Here is a 20,077-nt window from a genome sequence, read left to right as displayed (position 1 = left end):
TTGTTGTCTTTTTTGAGATGGGGTCTCGCTATGCAGTTCAGGCTGGCCTTGAGCTCACTTTATAGCCCGGGCTGGTCTCAAACTCACAACGATCCTCCCACCTCAGCCTCCTGAGTGCTGGGATTACAGGCGTGAGCCACCACGCCCAGCTCCCAGGCTGATTTTGAACGCACAACAATCCTCCTACCTCAGTTTCCCAAGTGCTGGGATTACCAGTGTGAGCCATCATCCTCAGCAGTTCTTTTAGTTTTTAAATGTACTCATCTGAATGTTTTTGCAAATTTATGTATGTGATATAATTTAAGAATGGGCTGTTGGGCTGGGGATTTAGCTCAGCGGCATAAGCACCTGCCTTGCAAGCAGGCCGTTGTGAGTTCGATCCCTGGTACCGATTAAAAGAAAAAGAAAAATGGGCCTGTTGGCTGAATCATTCTTGTAGAAGGAACCTATGGAATAATCTGTCTCCTTTTTTTTAAAGATAACTTAACATGAATAGCCTCATTGAAACAGAAATGTTAGATTTTTTTAAACTAAGAAGTTGAAAAATTGATTCTTATTAATAGGATACTCGTTTTTAAACAGGATTAGAGAGCTTACCTCATCCAGAATTGGTTTGCTTACTCGCATCAGTGGGCAGGTGGTTCGGACTCACCCAGTTCACCCTGAGCTGGTGAGTGGAACTTTCCTGTGCTTGGACTGTCAGACAGTGATCAAGGATGTAGAGCAGCAATTCAAATACACTCAGCCTAACATCTGCCGAAATCCAGTTTGTGCCAACAGGAGGAGATTCTTGCTGGATACAAATAAATCAAGATTTGTTGATTTTCAAAAGGTATGTATTTACTTCTATTTAGGTCAAATTTAGCCTGTGTTAATATTTAGTATGTTTTCTGATGTCTGCAACTTTGAAATAACTATTATGTAGGTATGAAAGGTTGGTAGATTGAGATGGTGGTATAAGAGTACATTGTTTAGGGAAAGACGAACATAAAGCAGATGTTTGCATAGTCATTTTAAACAGTGGAAGTATTTTTAAATGAGGATAAAAGTTTTTTTTTGCTCTTAGGTTTTTGAGACAAGGTTTCACTATGTAGTCCAGGCTAGCCTCCAACTCAGTATTCTTCTGTTCTAGCCTCCTGAGTACTGGGATTACAGTCATGTGTCAGCAGGTCTGACCAAGTGTGAAGTTTTAATAGATAACAGTGTGTTACCAAGGAAACTGGCAAAATTTTAGGGCAGAGAATTTTTAAGATGAATCTACAAAGCATTAGGTGTTGTGGCACACATCTGTAAAACTAGCATTCAACACTGAGGCAAGAGGGTTGCCACAAGTTGAGTCCATCCTAGGCTACATAGAAAATTCAAGGCCAGCCTGAACTACACACAGTACCCTATCTCAAAGAGAAATAAAATCTTCAAAAAGTAAGGTAACTGAACCGTAGGGTAAATGCCGTATTTGTGGCATTTAATTTAGATTGGCACGTGAGAGAGATGGCTTCTCATTCTTGCCTTTGTCTTTGTTACAGGTTCGTATTCAAGAGACTCAAGCTGAGCTTCCCCGAGGAAGTATTCCCCGCAGTCTAGAAGTAATCTTGAGGGCTGAAGCTGTGGAGTCAGCTCAAGCTGGTGACAAGTGTGACTTTACGGGGACACTGATTGTTGTGCCCGATGTCTCTAAGCTTAGTACACCAGGTTGGTGGTTTCTGGATCAAATTTCTTGGTTACCTGAACTGCATGGTATCTAAAGTCTTACGTGTGGGCTGGGGCTTTAGCTCGCCGACCTAAGTGCCTGCCTTGCAAGCACACCATCGTGAGTTCGATCCCTGGTACCCAAAAAAAAAGTCTTACATCTTTTTGTGTTTTAGGCTCCAGTGAGGAGGTAAGTAAGAAATTATCATGAGGGTAAAAACTTTAATTTTCTACAAAAGATGTTGCTCTGAAAAGTTTTTTGGTTTTTTTTTTTTTTTTTGGTCTTTTTTAATGATCTTGCTGTGCAGTTCAGGCTGGCCTTGAGCTCACTTTGTAGCTTAGGCTGATCTTGAACGTGCAACAGAACTCCTGCCTGAGCCTCCTGAGAACTAGGATTTCAGGCATGTACTACTATTTTCCATGCTGTTCTAAAGTTTAAATCTTTGGATTTATAGCTTTGTGTGCTGTTGGCTCTTAGTACCTTTGAACTGTGAAACAGCCTATCATATAATCTTTTAAATTTTTATATGTATTAATACACGTTTTACTCTTTCAGGAGCACGTGCAGAAACTAATTCCCGCGTCAGTGGTGTTGACGGATATGAAACAGAAGGCATTCGGGGACTGCGAGCCCTTGGTGTCAGGGATCTTTCTTATAGGCTGGTCTTTCTTGCCTGTTATGTTGCACCAACCAACCCACGTGTGAGTCTTTATTTTTATTATTATTGTTGAAGTGCTGGGGATTGAACCCAAGGTCTCCCACTTGCTAGGGAAGCATTCTACCATTGACCTGCATCCCAACCCTAAGGGTGAATCTTAATAAAATGGCAGTTTGAGAAAATCCCTTCAGGCTGCCACAGAGTCACATCTCATCAAATAAGTAACCCAATTGGTATTTAAAATAGGGTGTTTAATTGAGATTTAATTCTTCAGTTGTTTATGTTTGGCTGTTTTGTTTTCTTTGCTGTACTGTAAATTGACATAGGTCCTTTGCACTGAGCCATATCCACAGCCTTTTAAAATTTTGAGACAGGGTCTCATTAAGTTGCCTAGTGGGACCCAAATTGTGATCCTAATGCTACAGCCTCCTACAATACTGTGTTTACAGCTATGCATCACCATGCCCAATTTCTTCATTTTAAAACTAAGTCGTTTCATGTCTTTTTGACTTTGAGGAAAAGTTTTAGTTTTTTCTCGTACATTTTGAGCACAGTAGTATATATTATCCACACTGTATTGTATTTTGTATAAGTATCAGAGTTCCTCTGTCATGCTCTTGAAGGGAGTAAAAATAAGATTTAGTGATCTGTGGAGTAAATTGCTATTCTAAGAGTGGCAATGTTATAATTCAATTAATTTGATTCTGTGTTGAACAAAAAAAAAAGTTCAGGAAAAACCCAGAGCTTTCAGATATATTTGTAGAGTAATACACACTGATAATAACTTTTTAAAGTCATTGGATGAATGACAAACCCCTTAGGTATCTTTTGTGTGTGTGCGTGTGTGTCTGATACCAGAAGTTAAACTTTGGGCCTCAAGCATATTACACAATCCGTTTGCCACGTAGCTATATGTCCAGCCCTAAAAAAGCCTTGTTCTCATTATATTGCTGCCCTCAAACTTGTAGTTCTCCTGCCTCCAGTATCCTAGTAACAGGGACTGCAGGTATGCATCAGTATACTTGCCAACTCCCTGTTCCCAGTAAGTTTCTTCATTAAGCCTTTCTAATTTAGGGAGTTGTTTTAAGCCAATAGAGTCAACAAATTAAGAAGCAGACCTTCTGCGGTATGTTTCTACTTTTATTTTTTCATTAATGTATCAGTTACACAAAATCGTGGGTTTCATGTAACATTTTTATACATGCATGTCACATACAAGCTGTTTTTCTTCATAGTGAAGTTTCTTTATACTGTTTTGGCTGCTTCTGTACTAATTTTTCCTTTTTCTCCACCCCTCAGTTTGGAGGGAAAGAGCTCAGAGATGAGGAACAGACAGCAGAGAGCATAAAGAACCAAATGACTGTGAAGGAGTGGGAGAAAGTTTTTGAAATGAGTCAAGATAAAAATCTCTACCACAACCTTTGTACCAGTCTGTTCCCTACCATACATGGTAAATTAATGTCTATTTGTAGCATAAACTTGAAATCAAAATGATTGTAAAAAGCAGTAAGTGATTTCTTAACACACATAGATCATGAAGAGGTTTTTAGTGGGTATAGAAAAGGTCATTTACAAAAGGATAAATACGATTTCACTTACATGAGGTACCTAAAATAGGCAGATTGATAGAGATGAAGTACAATAGAGGTTATCAGTCTGGGGGGACTGGAGGAAGTCAAGAGTGACTGTTCAATGAATAAATTTTCTGTTTAAGAAGATAAAGTTCTGGCAAAGGATAGTGGTAACAGTTGTTCAGCATAATGTATTTACAACTGCTGAATATAAGAATGGTTAAAATGGTAAATTTTATTATGTCTTTAGTTTCTTTAGTATTTTTCTAATTGTCCATTGCTTAGCTGCTTGCCATTAGGGATTAAAATCTACTTTGTGTTATTAAAGAATATGACTGAAGTTTTGGGGGGTCTGGTACTTTACCCTTTGGGGAATAAGGAAACAACTCATAAGATTGTGGGTGTTCCTTTGTGGTTATATAGTATACTTAAATTTAAATTTAACCTTGTTTTATATTTTAAAAAATTGGTAAATGAAGCTGCTGAAACCTTTTATGTTAATTCTTCATGCATTTTAGAGGGTCTTCCTCCTAAGTGGGTGTCAACGTTTTCATGTTTATCCTTACCAGCTGGTACTAGTCATTAATCAGAAGTTTTAATTCCTTACCACATGAAGATTCACAGGGCCGTTTGAGAATCTTTAGAGCACAGCAGTTTATGACATGAGAGCAAAACAAGGAGGAAGTAGTATAAGTGCCTCTTATGACCTAGTCTCAGGAGTTACAGCCCTTTACTTCAGCCACATGAATTTGTTAAGGCAAGTCACTTAAGGATACCCACTCAGGAGAATTAGTTTCATGTTTTAAATGAAGAGTATTATATGCAGTACCCAGGGAAGCTGAGGCAGGAGGATTGCAAGTTTGAACCCAACCTGAGTGACTTAGTGGGAATTTGTCTCAAAATTAAGATTAAAAAAAGGACTTAGAGATGTAGCTGAGTTTAAAGCTCTGGGCTTAATCTTCAGTGCCACTAAATAATAGTATCAAAGAATTTGTGGAATATCTTAAAATTCCACACTCTCAACACATTTTCATAGGTCATCAATGGGAGAAGTTTAAGGAGTGGATATTTATTGATTGATTGATTTTTGCAATTGGGTCTTGCTATGTAGTCCAAGTGGGCTTTAAACTTACTATGTAGCCTACACTATCCTTAAATTCAAAATCCTCATGAATCAGTCTTCCTCAAGTGCATACACTCCACTTGATTTTAATTTTCTGTTTTTAAAGAGAAAATGTTTCTTTCATTAGCATAGTGTCTTGTCACCAGTTCACACTTGAGATTCAGGCAGCCCCAGGAAGAGATGCAGAGCTGTGGACTGGGTAAAACATCTTTATTTTCAGGTGCTGCTCAGCCATGCAGTTGTTTGACAGTCCAACTAATAATGAGGGTCTACACAGTAGTAGCAGCAGGCCAGAAATAACCTTGGTTACATCAGTTACTTATACTGACATTAGGAGTGGCACCTGATCTGGAATTCTGTTGACTTGAACTTTTTTTCTTTGTTTGGTACCAGGGTTCAAACTCATGACCTTACACTTGCCAAGCAGGTGCTTGTGCTACTAAATCCCCAGCCCTGATTTGGACTTTTTTGTCATTAAGAAATTAGCTCTCAACAGTCTGAACCATGGTGCAGCCAGCATGGGCTTAATTTTTTCCTACATATATATATCACTTTAGAAAACTGTGTTTTGGGGCTGGAGGTTTAGCTCAGCAGCATAAGCACCTGCCTTGCAAGCAGGCGGTCGTGAGTTCAATCCCTGGTACCGATAAAAAAAATGCTAAAAAAAAAAAAAAAAAAAAAAGAAACCTGTTTTTTTTAAGTACTGGATTTAAGAATAGTTATTAGAAATAGCTATAAATTGCCTTCACTGTATTTAGTCTGTATCAGTTTGGTTAGGGTGTTTGTTTATTCAGTACGGGTATATAGAAGAAAATCAAGGACCAGATCACACTGTAGAACTGGAAAGCTGCCATTAATAAGAACTAGCAAATGATCATGGTAGTTTAGCTCAGTGGTAAAAGCTTGCCTAGCATATGGAGTTCAATCTTGAGCACACCAAAAACAAAAAAGATACTAGTAAATGTGGTAGGTAATGGTGGATGTAGTTCATTAATAAGAAGAGGTCTTTGAGGGCTAAGACATCAGAAAAGGTTTTTTGCAGGAAGCAGGACTTATGGTTGAGAAAAGGTTCATAGACATAAAGCATGGGTTCTTAGGGCATGTGTGATACAGAAGAAGGCACTGAAATGATAGTGATTAGGTAAGTCCACAGAACAGAACCAAGATCAGCAGCCAGGTGTTTGTACCACAGGCTCATGCTTTACACCAGCTATTCCTGCCTTTTGATTGATAAACATGCCCTTGTAGTTTCCTCTGCAATTGTTTAACTTCAGGTTGAACACATGGTTTTTCATTTGTATCTTTTCATTTTAGGCAATGATGAAGTAAAGCGGGGTGTCCTGCTGATGCTCTTTGGTGGGGTTCCAAAGACAACAGGAGAAGGAACCTCTCTTCGAGGAGACATAAATGTGTGCATTGTTGGTGACCCAAGTACAGCTAAGAGTCAGTTTCTCAAGTACGTTTTTACCTAAGGAATAACAGCAGGAAAGACTGTAGTTCCTGACTTGTGGTGTTACCAAGAATGTAGTCCATACTAGGGTAGGAAGTGTATAAAATTATCACTGAGTTGCACATATCTTATAAAGAGGACATAACAGTGTCTGACTGCTAATGCTGAACTAACTCTTCAAGCCATTTTTCTTTTCTTTTTTTGTGTAGGTTGACCTTAAACTCACAACTATCCTTTCTGCCACAGCTTTCCAAATTCCGAGATTACAGGTGTATGCTGTCACACCTGACTATTTTTTACTGAGATACGATCTCACTAAATTGTCTAAGCTGGCCTCAAACTTGTGATCATTCTGCTTTCAGCCTCCCAAATAGCTGGGATTACAAGTGTGCACTACTATATCCAGCCAATATTTTTTGAGGTAGGAAAAATCTTTCCTAGAATCTCAATTTTGCAGTCTTCTTTGTATAATCTGGCCAGTGAAGTGAATAAATGAAGGCAGGTGTGGTAGTGGACACTGATAATCCCAGCAGCAAGAGGAACAATGTGAGTTCAAGGCCAACCTAGGCTCCATAGCGAGACACTGTCTCAAAAAGACCAAAAAATAGGTGAATACATTAGTTTGTGTTTTTGATACTGTAAATGTGTGTCAGATTTTTTTTCTTCTTTCTTTTTGGTGCTTGGAAGTGAACCCTGAGCCTTCACACTGAACTGCATTCAAAGCCCTTGTTTTTGAAACTGTACCGTAATTTCTCCAGGTTGGCCTTGAACTCAGCCTCCAGAATGGGTTTAAGAACTGTAAGCCATACAGGGTAGTACATACCTTTAATCACAGCACTTGGGAAATTTGAGTCGTGAGGACTGCAGTGAGTGTAAGGCCAGCCTGAATTACATCATGGGAGCGTGTCTCAATAAAACACAAAAAGACAAAATTAAAATCCTTCTGCCTCAGTTTTCCAAAGTGGTAGGATTACAGGAGTTTACCACCATCTCTGCCTTATTTCTAATTTTAATTTATCCTAAATGTTTCCTATGTTTATTTTCATAATTGTCTTTTTTATTGGTATAATGTACAAAATAATTTCCCTAGATCTGTTACTTGTTTAAAGGGTTTTATATTGATATTTCCCCTATGTTTGTTGAGGAAATTTGAAATATGGTACTATGGTAGAACATTTTAAGTTGGTTTGGAGTTTTATTATTTAATATTTCCTTGAAATATTATTATAAACTAGGGGGCTTTATGTTTTATTTTTGCCATCTGAGGGATCAAACCCAGAGCCTTTTATATATATACTAGAGAAGCACTCTGACACTTGAGTCATGTGCTCTTCTAGACTTGGTTTTAGACTTGAAGGTACAATCCTGTTTTTTTTCCCATTGCCCTCTGTTCCACTGAGTCCCCCCAAAAAAGTACTGTAATGTTACCTCTAGTAATAGTATTATAGTACATGATTTTTGGGGATCTTTTCTACCTAATGTTTTAGCATCTTTACAATATAATTATACAATATAATATACAATATAATTTACATACCACAAAATTCACTGTTATAAAGTATACCAGTGCTTCTAATACATTTATAGAATTGTACATACATCACTGAACCAAGCCTAAAACATTGTCATTACCCAAAAAGAAATCTTGTACCTGCCCGTTAGTAGCACTCCTCATCCTTCCTTTTATAAACAGGTAAGTGGAACTGGTCATCTGCTTCACTGTCTATCAAAACACTTCGTGTAAGTGGAATCATACAATATGTAATGCCTGATTTCTTCTTAGCATAAATTTTGAAGATTAGCCATGTTACAGTGTGGATCAATATTTAATTTCCTTTTATTGTAAATAATACCCCATCATATATGTTTCGAGTACATTAATTTATCTAGTCCTCAGAAAAATAGACATTTGGAGTGTTTGTATTTTCTTGGCTTTTATGAATAGTGCTGCTCTGAGCATTGTAAGGGTTTTTCTTCCCACCTTTTTTGGTGGTAAAGTATACTTAAGAGTTACTGGTTTAATCATTTTTATTTACGTTCACAGTTCATCTTCCCAAACTGAAACTTTCCATAGGATTTCTATATACAGGATCACGTATTTACAAATAATGATAATGGAGAAATCTTTTTTTTTTTTTTTTTTTTTGTCTTTTTCATTTTTATCGGTACCAGGGATCGAACTCACAACTGCCTGCTTACAAGGCAGGTGCTTATGCTGCTGAGCTAAATCCCCAGCCCCGGGAATCTTGCTTTCTGATCTGGATGCCTTTTTCTTGCCTAAATTGCTCTAGCTAGAGATTGCAGTATAATGTTAAACTGGCAGGAATGGCATGTGTGTCGTGTTCCTGATATTAAGGGCAAAGCAAAGCATTCAGCCTTTAATATCTAAACATGGTTTTATCTGTGGGTATTTATAGATGCTTTTTATCAGGTTAAAGAAAAATCATTTATCAGGTTTTGTGTAGTGTGTTGTATTCCTAAGGTCAAATGCTTTTCTTCATCTGTTAGGGTGGTTGTATGACTTGGTCCTTTATTAATATGACATATTAATTTTTAGGATGTTAAGTTAATCTTATATTTCTGTACTTCTTTTGTTCTTAATTGCAAAATTTTATAATAGATTATTGGGCCAAAATTTATTATTATGGATATCTTTTAAAATTGGTATTTTTGTCTAGTAATCTTTAAATCATTTTAGGGAGCAAAAAGACCTAAGACTTCCTGTTAAGAACTGCTTGAGCCTTCTGCTACTATCAGATGATCTTTTGGAAACGTAGGCTCTTCATTGACATAGGCCCTGTTAGCTGATACTCCTGGAAAGGATGCTGCATATTCACATATTAATGAGCTTATGATGACCTTGAACAGGCACGTGGAAGAGTTCAGCCCCAGAGCTGTCTACACCAGTGGCAAGGCATCCAGTGCTGCCGGCTTAACAGCAGCCGTCGTGAGAGATGAAGAATCTCATGAGTTTGTTATTGAGGCTGGAGCTTTGATGCTGGCTGATAATGTAAGAACGTCTTACACTCTTGGATACAAAAAAGTTCAAATACCCTTCCCCTAACAGTGAAGGCCTACAACCTCCATTAAAAGATGTCCTTATGAAAAAGGCTTTCTTTAGTACATAATTCAGTTCTATTAACCTAGAATTAGTTGGGATTATCGTAAATTAGCACTTTGTGTGCTGCCTAAAATGTTTAACCTGAGCATAGGTCATTGCTATACTAGTACTTGCCATATTTTTTTCCTTTGCAAATGACATCTCTAAGTAGGTCCACACACAGGCACATTATTATATTGTATGTGTATTTGACATAGATCAGTTAGACTATGTTTTATTGTTGTTCGGTTTTTTGAGACAGGGTCTTGCTGTGTAGTTCAGGCTGGCCTTGAATTCATTATGCAGCAGAGGCTGTCCTCAAACTTGTGGCAATTTTGCCTCAGCCTCCCAGATGCTGAATTATCACATAGATCTGTGAATGCATATGCATAGGTAAATAAGCTTACCCCCATTATATTCTACCTTTACCCTTTACTTCCCCAGCCTAAAATTAATGCTGAGATAACCACAGGATTTCTTAACACTGGTTTACAAAATGTTTTGATGTTAAGTAAAAGTAGAGTAAGTGTGCATTTTAGCTTTGCTTTTATAGTGAGTAAAGTGTATTGCTCCCTCTAGCTATAGGGACTATTAAACTGTCTTGCATAACAGAGGGAATTAGGCATGTTTACCTGTTTTCTGATTTTTTTGGAGAATCTTTGTAGTAGCAGACTTGGTGAGTTTGTCATTTTATGTCTATAAGGCAGCTGCTTTATGGTAAATGTTTGGTTATAGGGCGTGTGTTGTATTGATGAATTTGATAAAATGGATGTGCGGGACCAAGTTGCTATTCATGAAGCTATGGAGCAGCAGACGATTTCCATCACTAAAGCAGGAGTGAAGGTATGTATGTCCACTTGTATCACATTGTTCCTTAGTCTAGTAGGTTAATGTAGTGCTAGAGAAATTCACTTTGATAAAATGCATTACTTTAAGACAAAATGCTACTTATTAAAATGGAAAATACAACCCCAAGAATTCATCATTCAAACTGTTTGGGATATTGCCATAGCCTAAAATACAGGAAGTATTGGTAAATTTTTAGGATCACTTTTCATGAACAAAGCTTTTAGTTAGAGCAAAAAAGCAGCAAATGTTAAAATTTAAATGATAAGCTAAAGTAAAAACTGTTCCTTTTAATGCCTAGGACAGTACAGACTCAGGTGTGCATTGTATATATTCCCCTTACCGAAATGTTACAATTTTTCTTGGCAGTCTTTGTATACCAGCACATTCTAGATTAACTCTTACACAGCTTGGTTCTTCATACTACAGCAGCAACACTTTCAGTCTTAAATTATGAACAATATTATACCTATAGTAAACATCCTTCAGTACATGTTCTCCTACACCTAACTATAAGACAAATTCCTAACTGCTGACTTAAAGGATAACACATACTGTTTGTTTGTTTGGTATGGGGGGGGGGCGTCGAACTCATGACCTACCGCTTGAGGCAGGTGCTTTATAAAGGAGTTCCTGTTTATTGCATTATGTTATCTGAGTTGAATTTGGTAATTAAATAGATGACACATGATTTCTATTATTTTGGCTTCCATTTAGTTGATTATGAATGAAGTTTTTTATTGTTGTTGTTGTATGTTTATTGGCCATTCTGGGTTTCATTGTAAACCTCACAATTCTTCTTTTGTGGTCAGGCTACTCTGAATGCCAGGACGTCCATTTTGGCAGCAGCAAACCCAATCAGTGGACACTATGACAGATCAAAGTCACTGAAACAGAATATAAATTTGTCTGCTCCCATTATGTCCCGGTTTGATCTCTTCTTTATTCTGGTGGATGAATGTAATGAGGTAATCATATAGAATATTGCTCTTAACTTCATTTTTTGTTTCTAATTTGAATACATGAGTGACAAGACTGTGTTAGCAGCTCCAAAATAAAGTTACTTGGATTGCTGGTTCTGTTTAATAGGAATACTATCAAGTATTTTGATTTTCATTTTTATAAGGAAAAAATCGATGATTGGCTTATAATCATACCAACTGTATTTTTAAAGAGTTTGGTTTTATGGTTTTCTTTATTTTTTTAACCATTTGCTTAAGAAAACTGAAACATTCTAGTTATTTATACTTAAAAATATTTAATAACATTATACAGTTCAGATGCACACAAGTACAAAATGACAGTTTGTATTGGAGACTGTACTTTTAGTATTGAACATGGAAGTCCTCCAATTCATTGGGCACATTCCAGAACTCTTGTTACCAGGGAAACAAATAAATTTGTAATAGAACAAAAATTGGAAGAAGCAGTGTATTAAACACCCAAATAGCCTTTGCCTGACTCACATAGTAACATTTTGCCCCATTTGCTTTATCATTTGCTATCTTTATAAATTTTCCCCATTGTTAACAATTCTGTAATGAATACCTTCATAACACATGGTTAAGGTCACATATTCTGAGGCTAGTGTTCAAATTCAGTCTTCACCACTTCATAAGTCAACTTGGGCAAATTACAGTGGTACCTCAGTTCATGAACTCAGTTCTCTCCACAATTCTGGTCACAAACTAAACCAGATTCCCCCCCCCCCCCCCCCCCCCGTAAGGGCAATGTTGAACTAAATCATTGAATTTGATTCAGTTCTAGTCCAACTCATTTTGCAGCCAAAACTGTATGAAATTTGTGAACCAAAATCCCACTTCTTGGCTTCAGTTTGTATATCTGTTAATAAGGATTAATATCTCTATGTTTTTGAGGATTTGCATGGGTTACTTTTTTTTTTTTTTTTTTTTTGTCTTTTTCGTTTTTATCGGTACCAGGGATCGAACTCACGACTGCCTGCTTGCAAGGCAGGCGCTTATGCCGCTGAGCTAAATCCCCAGCCCCTGCATGGGTTACTATTACTAGGTATATTTAAAGCACAAGCATTTGGCTTATACCAAGGGCTCTATATGTGTTCTCCTGCAGTAATTAAACTCATTAACTCTTTCAAGTATATTTGTATTCTGGAACATAGATATGCATTTATAAGTTTGATTTTTAAGTCAGATTTACAGACTGTCTCAAACTTCTTATCTATTAATACTTCTTTCAGAGGCATATGAGCTTATTTTTTAACTCTGTCATTCCTGGGGTTCTCAGTTGCAGTGACGGATTGAAAGGTGTTCCTTGTTTTGAATTAGGTTACAGATTATGCTATTGCCAGAAGAATAGTAGACTTGCATTCAAGAATGGAGGAATCGATTGATCGTGTCTATTCCCTTGATGACATCAGGAGATACCTTCTTTTTGCAAGACAGTTTAAACCCAAGGTAATTGCCCTTTTGTATTAGGATAAGGCATAGTGCAAACCACCTGAATTTATGCTTGTTTTTTAATCTCCCTGAATTTTAAGTTTCTATTTATTTTTTGAATGACAGGATGTTTCTTCCAAGATACTTGAGAAGGGAGGTTTCTTGTGCTGTGCTTTGTTTCTAATGATTATCAAACTCAAACTTGCCAGGCAGGAGTGCTGAAGATTTCTTGCTTAATTCTATTTTTATTATTTTTTTTATTTTTATTTTTTATTTTTTTTTCTTTTTTCTTTTTATCAGTACCGGGGATCGAACTCACGACTGCCTGCTTGCAAGGCAGGCACTTATGCTGCTGAGCTAAACCTCCAGCTCCTTGTTTAATTCTAAATAATTCTACTTATTGCTAGGCACTAATGAAAAGATTTTTTTCTGTAAGAGTGTTGGAAAATTGACAAATTAGTTCATCCTTTTATTTAACGATTATTACTAAGAATCTCAAAATTGTTTGTATGCCCAAATCAATAGTATACTGAAAACTGTTACATCTTTGACAAAAACATGAGATTTCCACTAAACTGTTGTGATGAATGTGGACTATATTTTATAGTAATTGATTGTAGTTCATTGTTCTGAATCTGTACTAGCCCCAGGATATTCAACTGGATGGATATATTAAATAAATGCCCGCAATGTACATGTTTTGCTGCATGGCATTTTCCTAAAATAGAATACAAAAAGAATACATTTGTTTCATTCTACATGAGATTTTTATACTATTGTTTGACTGATTGATTGATTGATTTTGGTGCCTGGTATCGAACTCATGACCTTATGCTTGCCAGGCAGGCACTTAGCAGCTGGGCTAAATCTCCGGCTCTATTGTTTGACTTTGAAGAGTTCTCTTGAGCTGATAATTATCTACCAGCTTCACATGATAATCTGTGATATTGGTTCTCCCTGTCATTTAAGAAAGACAGTCATTTAAAACCAAAGGGCTGTGTGTGATTTTGTGTTCTCTAGCTCCACACTGGTTGCTCCATGACCTCGAAATGCTTTTAATATACTGAGCCCCTTGTTCTGAAAAACTGAAGATCTCTTGGATAAAAGGCTTACTGGCCAGATGTAGTGACACGCTGAAATCCCAACACTTGAGAGGCTGAGGCAGGAGGATTACTATGAGTTAAAGGCCAGCCTGGGCTACAAAGTGAGTTCAAGGCCAGCTTGAACTATTAAAACCCTGTCTCAAAAGACTAAACAAAAGGCTGACTGAAATAACTGATACATATATATTGACTTCTTTAGCCCAAAGGCAGCATGAGTTAATTTGAGTCTTAAGGATAATTAAGCATTAATTTGTCAAATAAGTTGTGACATCCTGTGGTGTAAAAGTCATTACATCTTATTCCATTACTTCAGCTTGTTAAACATCACTTAGAAATACATGATCCTTTGGTTAAATACAAGTCTACTGTCGTGTTTATACAACTAGTACATGGAGCTCATAGGCCTCCTTACTACTAGTTTCTTTAAAAGGCGTTTCTGTAGTAATTTGGTATCAGTGATTTCCAAGTCTCAAGCCTCTCTGTTTATTTTGGCAATACTAGAGACTGAACTAAAGGGCTTCGCACTGAATTACATCCCTATCCTTTTCTTATTTTTTATTTGGAAACAAGCTCTTACTATGTCATATAGGCTAAGTTCAAACTTACTATCTTCCTGCCTTAGCCTGGCTTTTAGCTGGAATACTTTTAAATGTGTTTTTGTCATTTGTTTTGTTTTGTGAGGATTTTGTTTATTGAGTCAGAGTTTCGCTACATAGCTCAGGCTGGCCCTGGAACTCCCTGTGTAACCCAAAATGACCTCCAACTAAAAGCAGTCCTCCTTCCTCAGCCTCCCAAGTGCTAGGATTGCAAGCATATACCATCATGCCTGGGTTAAACTTGCGTTTAATGCAGTTCTCATAAAGTAGGAATGTTTCTCTAACTTCATTGTTTTGAAACAGATTTCCAAAGAGTCAGAGGACTTCATTGTAGAACAGTATAAACGTCTTCGCCAGCGGGATGGTTCTGGGGTAACCAAGTCTTCATGGAGGATCACAGTGCGACAGCTGGAGAGCATGATCCGTCTTTCTGAAGCGATGGCCCGTATGCATTGCTGTGATGAGGTAGGGTCGTTTTGACATAATGAGGATGAAGAGAAATTGAATTGCTGGCTCCTAGGCACGTTTTTAACTTTCATAGAAGACATTCTTGAATCTGCTGCTTCTCTGACACTGTCCCTTCTACTTACCTGTCATCTTTTTTAATTTTTATTTGCTTATTTATTTTTCCCCCAGATTCTGCATTTGAGAGAAAACATGAGATGGGTTGGGTTTTGGATTTGGATGTTTTTTGGTTTGATTTGATTGAGATAGAATATTGCTGTATATATAGTCTATACCAACTTTGAACTCAAAATCTTCCTGTCTCAGCCTCTCAAGTGCTAGACTTACAATGTTGGTATCAGCATGGCCAGCTCATACATGTGATATCTGACTTTCTGAGCTTAATTAATTTCAGTTAGGTTTGTATAAAATTCAGGTCTGATTTTCCTTTGGATGGGCATGCTTTTTGTTCATATGGCTGAATAATACTCCCATTTTATTTATCCATTCATTAACTAATATCTAGGCTGCTTCTGTAGCTTAGCTATTGTGAATTGCTCTGCAGTAAAGATTGGTATGCATATATATCTGTAGTATGGTGATGTTAATTATTTTGTGCTGGATCAAATGATACCTCTGTTTTTAGTTTTTTCAGAAATCTCTATGCTAATTCCTATAGTGATTACCTAATTTACATTCCTTCCCATCAACAGTGTAAAAAGATTTCTTTTTTTCCTGCATTCTTGCTTGCATTCACTGGTTTTTTTGGTTGGGATTTTTTATGTTTGTGATGTTTTGATACAGTCTTGCGGGGCTGGGGATTTAGCTCAGCAGCATAAAGCTCCTGCCCTGCAAGCAGGCAGTCGTGAGTTCGATCCCTGGTACCGATAAAAACGAAAAAGACAAAAAAAAAGAGACAGTCTTGCTATGTGGTTCAAGCTGCCCTTGAACTTACTGTGTGTGTGTGTGTGTGTGTGTGTGTGTGTGTGTGTGTGTGTGTGTGTGTGTGTTTTGTTTTGTAGTAGGAATCAAACTGAGGACCTTGTGCTTGCCAGGCAGGTGCTTTTGCTGCTGAGTTCTATCCATGGCTCCTTAAACTTACTCTGTCGTCACAGTTGCCCTGGATTTGTGGTCCTCCTGTCCAGCCTGCTGAGTGCTAGGATTATAGGTGTGCATCCCCACACTTGGCATTTTTTTATATTTTTTGGGATAGCTATTGTGACTAGAGTGAATCGATATACATTAGTTTTGATTTGCATTTCTGTAAAGGCTACAGATATTGAAGTGTATTTCATATACTTAATGGCTTTTTGTGTGTGTGTGAGAAGTATCTGTTGCATTTATTTACCAGTCATTGATTGAATTACTTGTGGTTTTGGTAAGTTTTTTGAGTTCTTTGTATGTTTTGGGTATGAATCATCTGTCAGAAGAGTAACCAGCAAAGATTTGCTCCTATCCTATAACTAGCTCTTCACTCTGATTCTTTTGCTTTTTAATTTGATATCCTATATGTTGATTCTTGTTGAAGAGATTATCTTATACAATATCTGTTTTTGGTCCCTTTAGAGCCAGATGCCTTTAATTGATAAGGGTTTATTTCTGTATTCACTGTTTAATCCATTGGTCTACATTTTTGTGCTAGTAATGTGCTGTTTTATTATTATGGCTTTGCAGTGTATTTTGAAACCTAGTATTGTGATGCCTCTAGCACTGTTCTTTTTGGTTAGGATGACAAAGTACTTTTACACTACGTTATTGGGTCTTTGATTTACCTAGCATTTAACAGACACTTGTGTGGGATGGATAGAAGATGAATAAAAGTGTCTGCCTTCTATTGCTCCTAATCTTAGTGGAACTAAGACATGTATTAAGCATGTAAAAAATGAAAGAAATATTCTGATAAGAGCATCACAAACAAAATACAGAGATAACTTTCCATATTCTTAAAGAAGCAGGATGGTTTATGAAGGTGCCAATATTTTATTTTAACATAATCCTTGCAGGATGTGTGAAATTTCAATAGAAGAAGGACCTTGGGTAAAGGGCTTTCTAGAATATAGGTGAAAAGCAAAAGTGGTTGAGTATTTAAAGGAGCATATATTGAAATCTGGAGATTCATATTAAAGGGGGAATTCTTTTTTTGTTTGTTTGTTTTTTTGGTCTTTTTCCTTTTTATTGGTACCGGGGATCGAACTCACAACTGCCTGCTTGCAAAGTAGGTGCTTATGCCGCCAAGCTAAATCCCCAGCCCCCAAAAGGGGAATTCTTAAAACCATGTAACATTTGTACTTACGTCTTTAAATAGGCAGCAAATTCACATGCTGGGAGAGTAAATACAGATATCATACATCCACAAGTGTTTTCTGAATGGAGTATCTTTATATTCAAGAACAGTTTTTTAGCTGGACATAATCCTAGTTAAGTATTGTGGCATGTGGCTGTAATACCAGCACTTAGAAGGCTCAGGCAGAGGGTCACAAGTTTGAGGCCAACTTGACTACCTAGTGAGGCCCTGTCCATTACCACCACTTCCCTAGGAAAGAGCTGTTTTCATTTCCTTTTATGTTTATCTTTGTTGTCAGTTTTTATTACTTATTTTAGAAAGGCTTTCCTGTAGGATTATAAAAGAATTTAAGACTTTTTTTTTTTTTTTTTTTTTTTTTGTATGTGTGTGTGTGTCTTTTTGAGACAGGGTCTCACCATGCAGTTCAGGCCGGCCTTGAGCTCACTTTGTAGCCTAGGCTGGTCTCGAATTCACAACGATCCTCCTGCCTCAGCCTCCTGAGTATTGGGATTACAGGCTATATTACTGGGAGGGTTGACATCGTTTTCCTGTTTAAGAACCTAGCAGTTATCTGGGGGTGGTGACCCCAGCACTCAGGAGGCTGAGGCACAAGGATTTGGGAGTTTGAGACCAGATAGACTACAAAGTGAGCTCAAGGCCAGCCTCAACTGCATAGTGAGATCCTTTCTCAAAAAAACAAAACAAAACAAAAAAAACCTAGCAAGCCAGACATATTGGTACACATCTGTAATCCTAACACTCAGGAGACTGAGGCAGGAGGGTTATACATTTGAGACCAGTCTGGGCTATATAACAAGTTCATGGCCATCTAGATCATAGAGACCCTGTCAAGAAAGAAACAAGGGAGAAAAGAAAATGCAATTTGAACAGAATAGATTGTGCTACTTAAAAAGAAAAAAAACTGCTTTAAACAAAAACCTATTTTATTCACAGTACATGTCTGTTTAATCAACATAGCCCTTTGTGTCACTAAGATTTGGGCTGATAAAAAGGATCAGTCTTAACATAAGCTTCTATGATGACCGCATTCAGAGAAGAGAAAAGGTGGTGAGCACCTACTACCTCTTAACCTTCTATTCAGAAATGAGTGTTTTGCTCACAGTTCACTGTCCAGAGACATTAACATGGCTATACCTTTAGTGGTAGTGAAGTACCTGCTAGGTCTTCAGAATGTTTTTTAAAAAGCAAAAATTTTTGAAAGTCTGATGGTTACCACAAATATCACTGTCCTACCACTTACCTTTTGTTTCACTCAGTAGTGTTCCAAACTTTTCTTTACAGACTTTTTGTATATAAAGTGTTGTCTCATATTGTGTGTGCATATTTTTATTTGTTTGATACGTCAAGACTAATGTTGTAACTGCCTTACTTCATCGTTACTGGTGTAGGTCCAGCCAAAACATGTGAAGGAAGCTTTTCGGCTACTAAATAAGTCAATCATCCGTGTGGAAACTCCCGATGTCAATCTAGATCAAGAAGAAGAGACCCAGATGGAGGTCGATGAGGGTCCAGGTGGTGTGAACGGTGAGATGTTTACTTGGCTATTTGTGAGTTACAGATCAAAATTTTGTTTGGGATGTAATATAGTCCATGTGTACTTGGTGGTGGTTATGAAATATGTGTAGCAAAAGGGCAATGGTGGATGTTGAAATGTATTTATAAGTTAAAGTACAGTTCAGTAGTTGCTATAAAAAAAGTATGCTTAAGACTGAAAATACACCAGAATAGTAGTATAAACGTGTCCTTTGGCCTCCAACTTTGTATTATTATGTGTATCTCACATTTCCAACCAAATTGGTTGTTTTCACTAATAGAGTTTATAAATTTGCTTCTTGATTTATTTGTAAAATAATTATGTGCTGTGTTTAACTATATGTGTATTCTGGAATTAATTTTAAATATAAATAATATTTGTGAATTATTGATAAGGAAAATTTGAAGGTATGAAAATAAGACTCAGGTGATTAATTTTTCACTTAGGCTCTGCTGACAGCTCTCCACCTATGAATGGAATCAATGGCTACAATGAAGACGTAAATAAAGATGCTGCTTCCAAAGCCTCCTTAAGGCTGGGCTTCTCAGAATATTGCCGAATCTCTAACCTTATTGTACTTCACCTCAGAAAAATGGAAGAAGGTGAGGTTATTGCTTGTCTCTTTAGTCATTGCATAAGCTGTTGCTAAACACTATCATTTGGCCAGAAGAAATGATGGATTCTTACATAGTTTCATTGTAGCAAAAGAAATGTATGAAGTAGCATAATTTGGCAGCCTGAACATTTCCCCATAAGTTTGTTGTCAGGTAAAGGGCTGTGGATTATTCTTAATGTCCTTGTCCTATTAAATAATTTTGAAGCAGAATATTTGGTTTTGATATGGCCAGGTGTAGTGGTGCATGCCTGTAATTCCAGCAGGTGGGAGACTGAGGCAGGAGGATCACCTTGAGTTTGAGGCCAGCCTGGGCTACACAGTGCGTTCAAGGCCAGTCTACTTTTTTACCGGTACCAGGGATCGAACTCAAGACCACAGGCTTGCAAGGCAGGCGCTTATGCCGCTGAGCTAAATTCCCAGCCCCATCAAGGCCAGTCTAAACCACATAGCAAGACACTATCTCAAAAAAAAAAAATGGGGGGGGGGTAGTAATTTATAAAGAAATACATACAGCTGTTCGTTACAAATGTTAGATGTAAATTACTATACTTATTGTGACTGTTCAAAACAGATGGATTCCCAGTATGTTTATACTTCATGAGCAAGTTGAGCTTAAGATATGGCAGA

General features: G+C 37.3%; 1 protein-coding gene across 1 annotated transcript in view; it reads left to right on the top strand.

Annotated features, from left to right (window-relative positions):
• The window catches only part of Mcm6 (minichromosome maintenance complex component 6), a 31,829-nt gene that overhangs the window by 6,999 nt on the left and 4,753 nt on the right, over nucleotides 1-20,077 (top strand). Inside the window, exons 4-15 of the mRNA XM_003478720.5 lie at nucleotides 583-832; nucleotides 1,527-1,692; nucleotides 2,246-2,391; nucleotides 3,648-3,798; nucleotides 6,357-6,498; nucleotides 9,361-9,502; nucleotides 10,328-10,435; nucleotides 11,251-11,406; nucleotides 12,742-12,870; nucleotides 14,855-15,016; nucleotides 18,689-18,824; nucleotides 19,281-19,436. Of these exons, the coding sequence (XP_003478768.1) occupies nucleotides 583-832; nucleotides 1,527-1,692; nucleotides 2,246-2,391; nucleotides 3,648-3,798; nucleotides 6,357-6,498; nucleotides 9,361-9,502; nucleotides 10,328-10,435; nucleotides 11,251-11,406; nucleotides 12,742-12,870; nucleotides 14,855-15,016; nucleotides 18,689-18,824; nucleotides 19,281-19,436 (1,844 nt within the window). The remainder of the gene's footprint in view (nucleotides 1-582; nucleotides 833-1,526; nucleotides 1,693-2,245; nucleotides 2,392-3,647; nucleotides 3,799-6,356; nucleotides 6,499-9,360; nucleotides 9,503-10,327; nucleotides 10,436-11,250; nucleotides 11,407-12,741; nucleotides 12,871-14,854; nucleotides 15,017-18,688; nucleotides 18,825-19,280; nucleotides 19,437-20,077) is intronic.

This window comes from Cavia porcellus, unplaced genomic scaffold, assembly GCF_034190915.1.
Source record: "Cavia porcellus strain 051 isolate PalLab524CR breed Dunkin Hartley unplaced genomic scaffold, mCavPor4.1 scaffold_12, whole genome shotgun sequence".
Taxonomy (NCBI): Eukaryota; Metazoa; Chordata; class Mammalia; order Rodentia; family Caviidae; genus Cavia; species Cavia porcellus.
The sequence above is the reverse complement of the archived record's forward strand: the minus strand, read 5'-3'. Positions and strand labels throughout refer to the sequence as shown.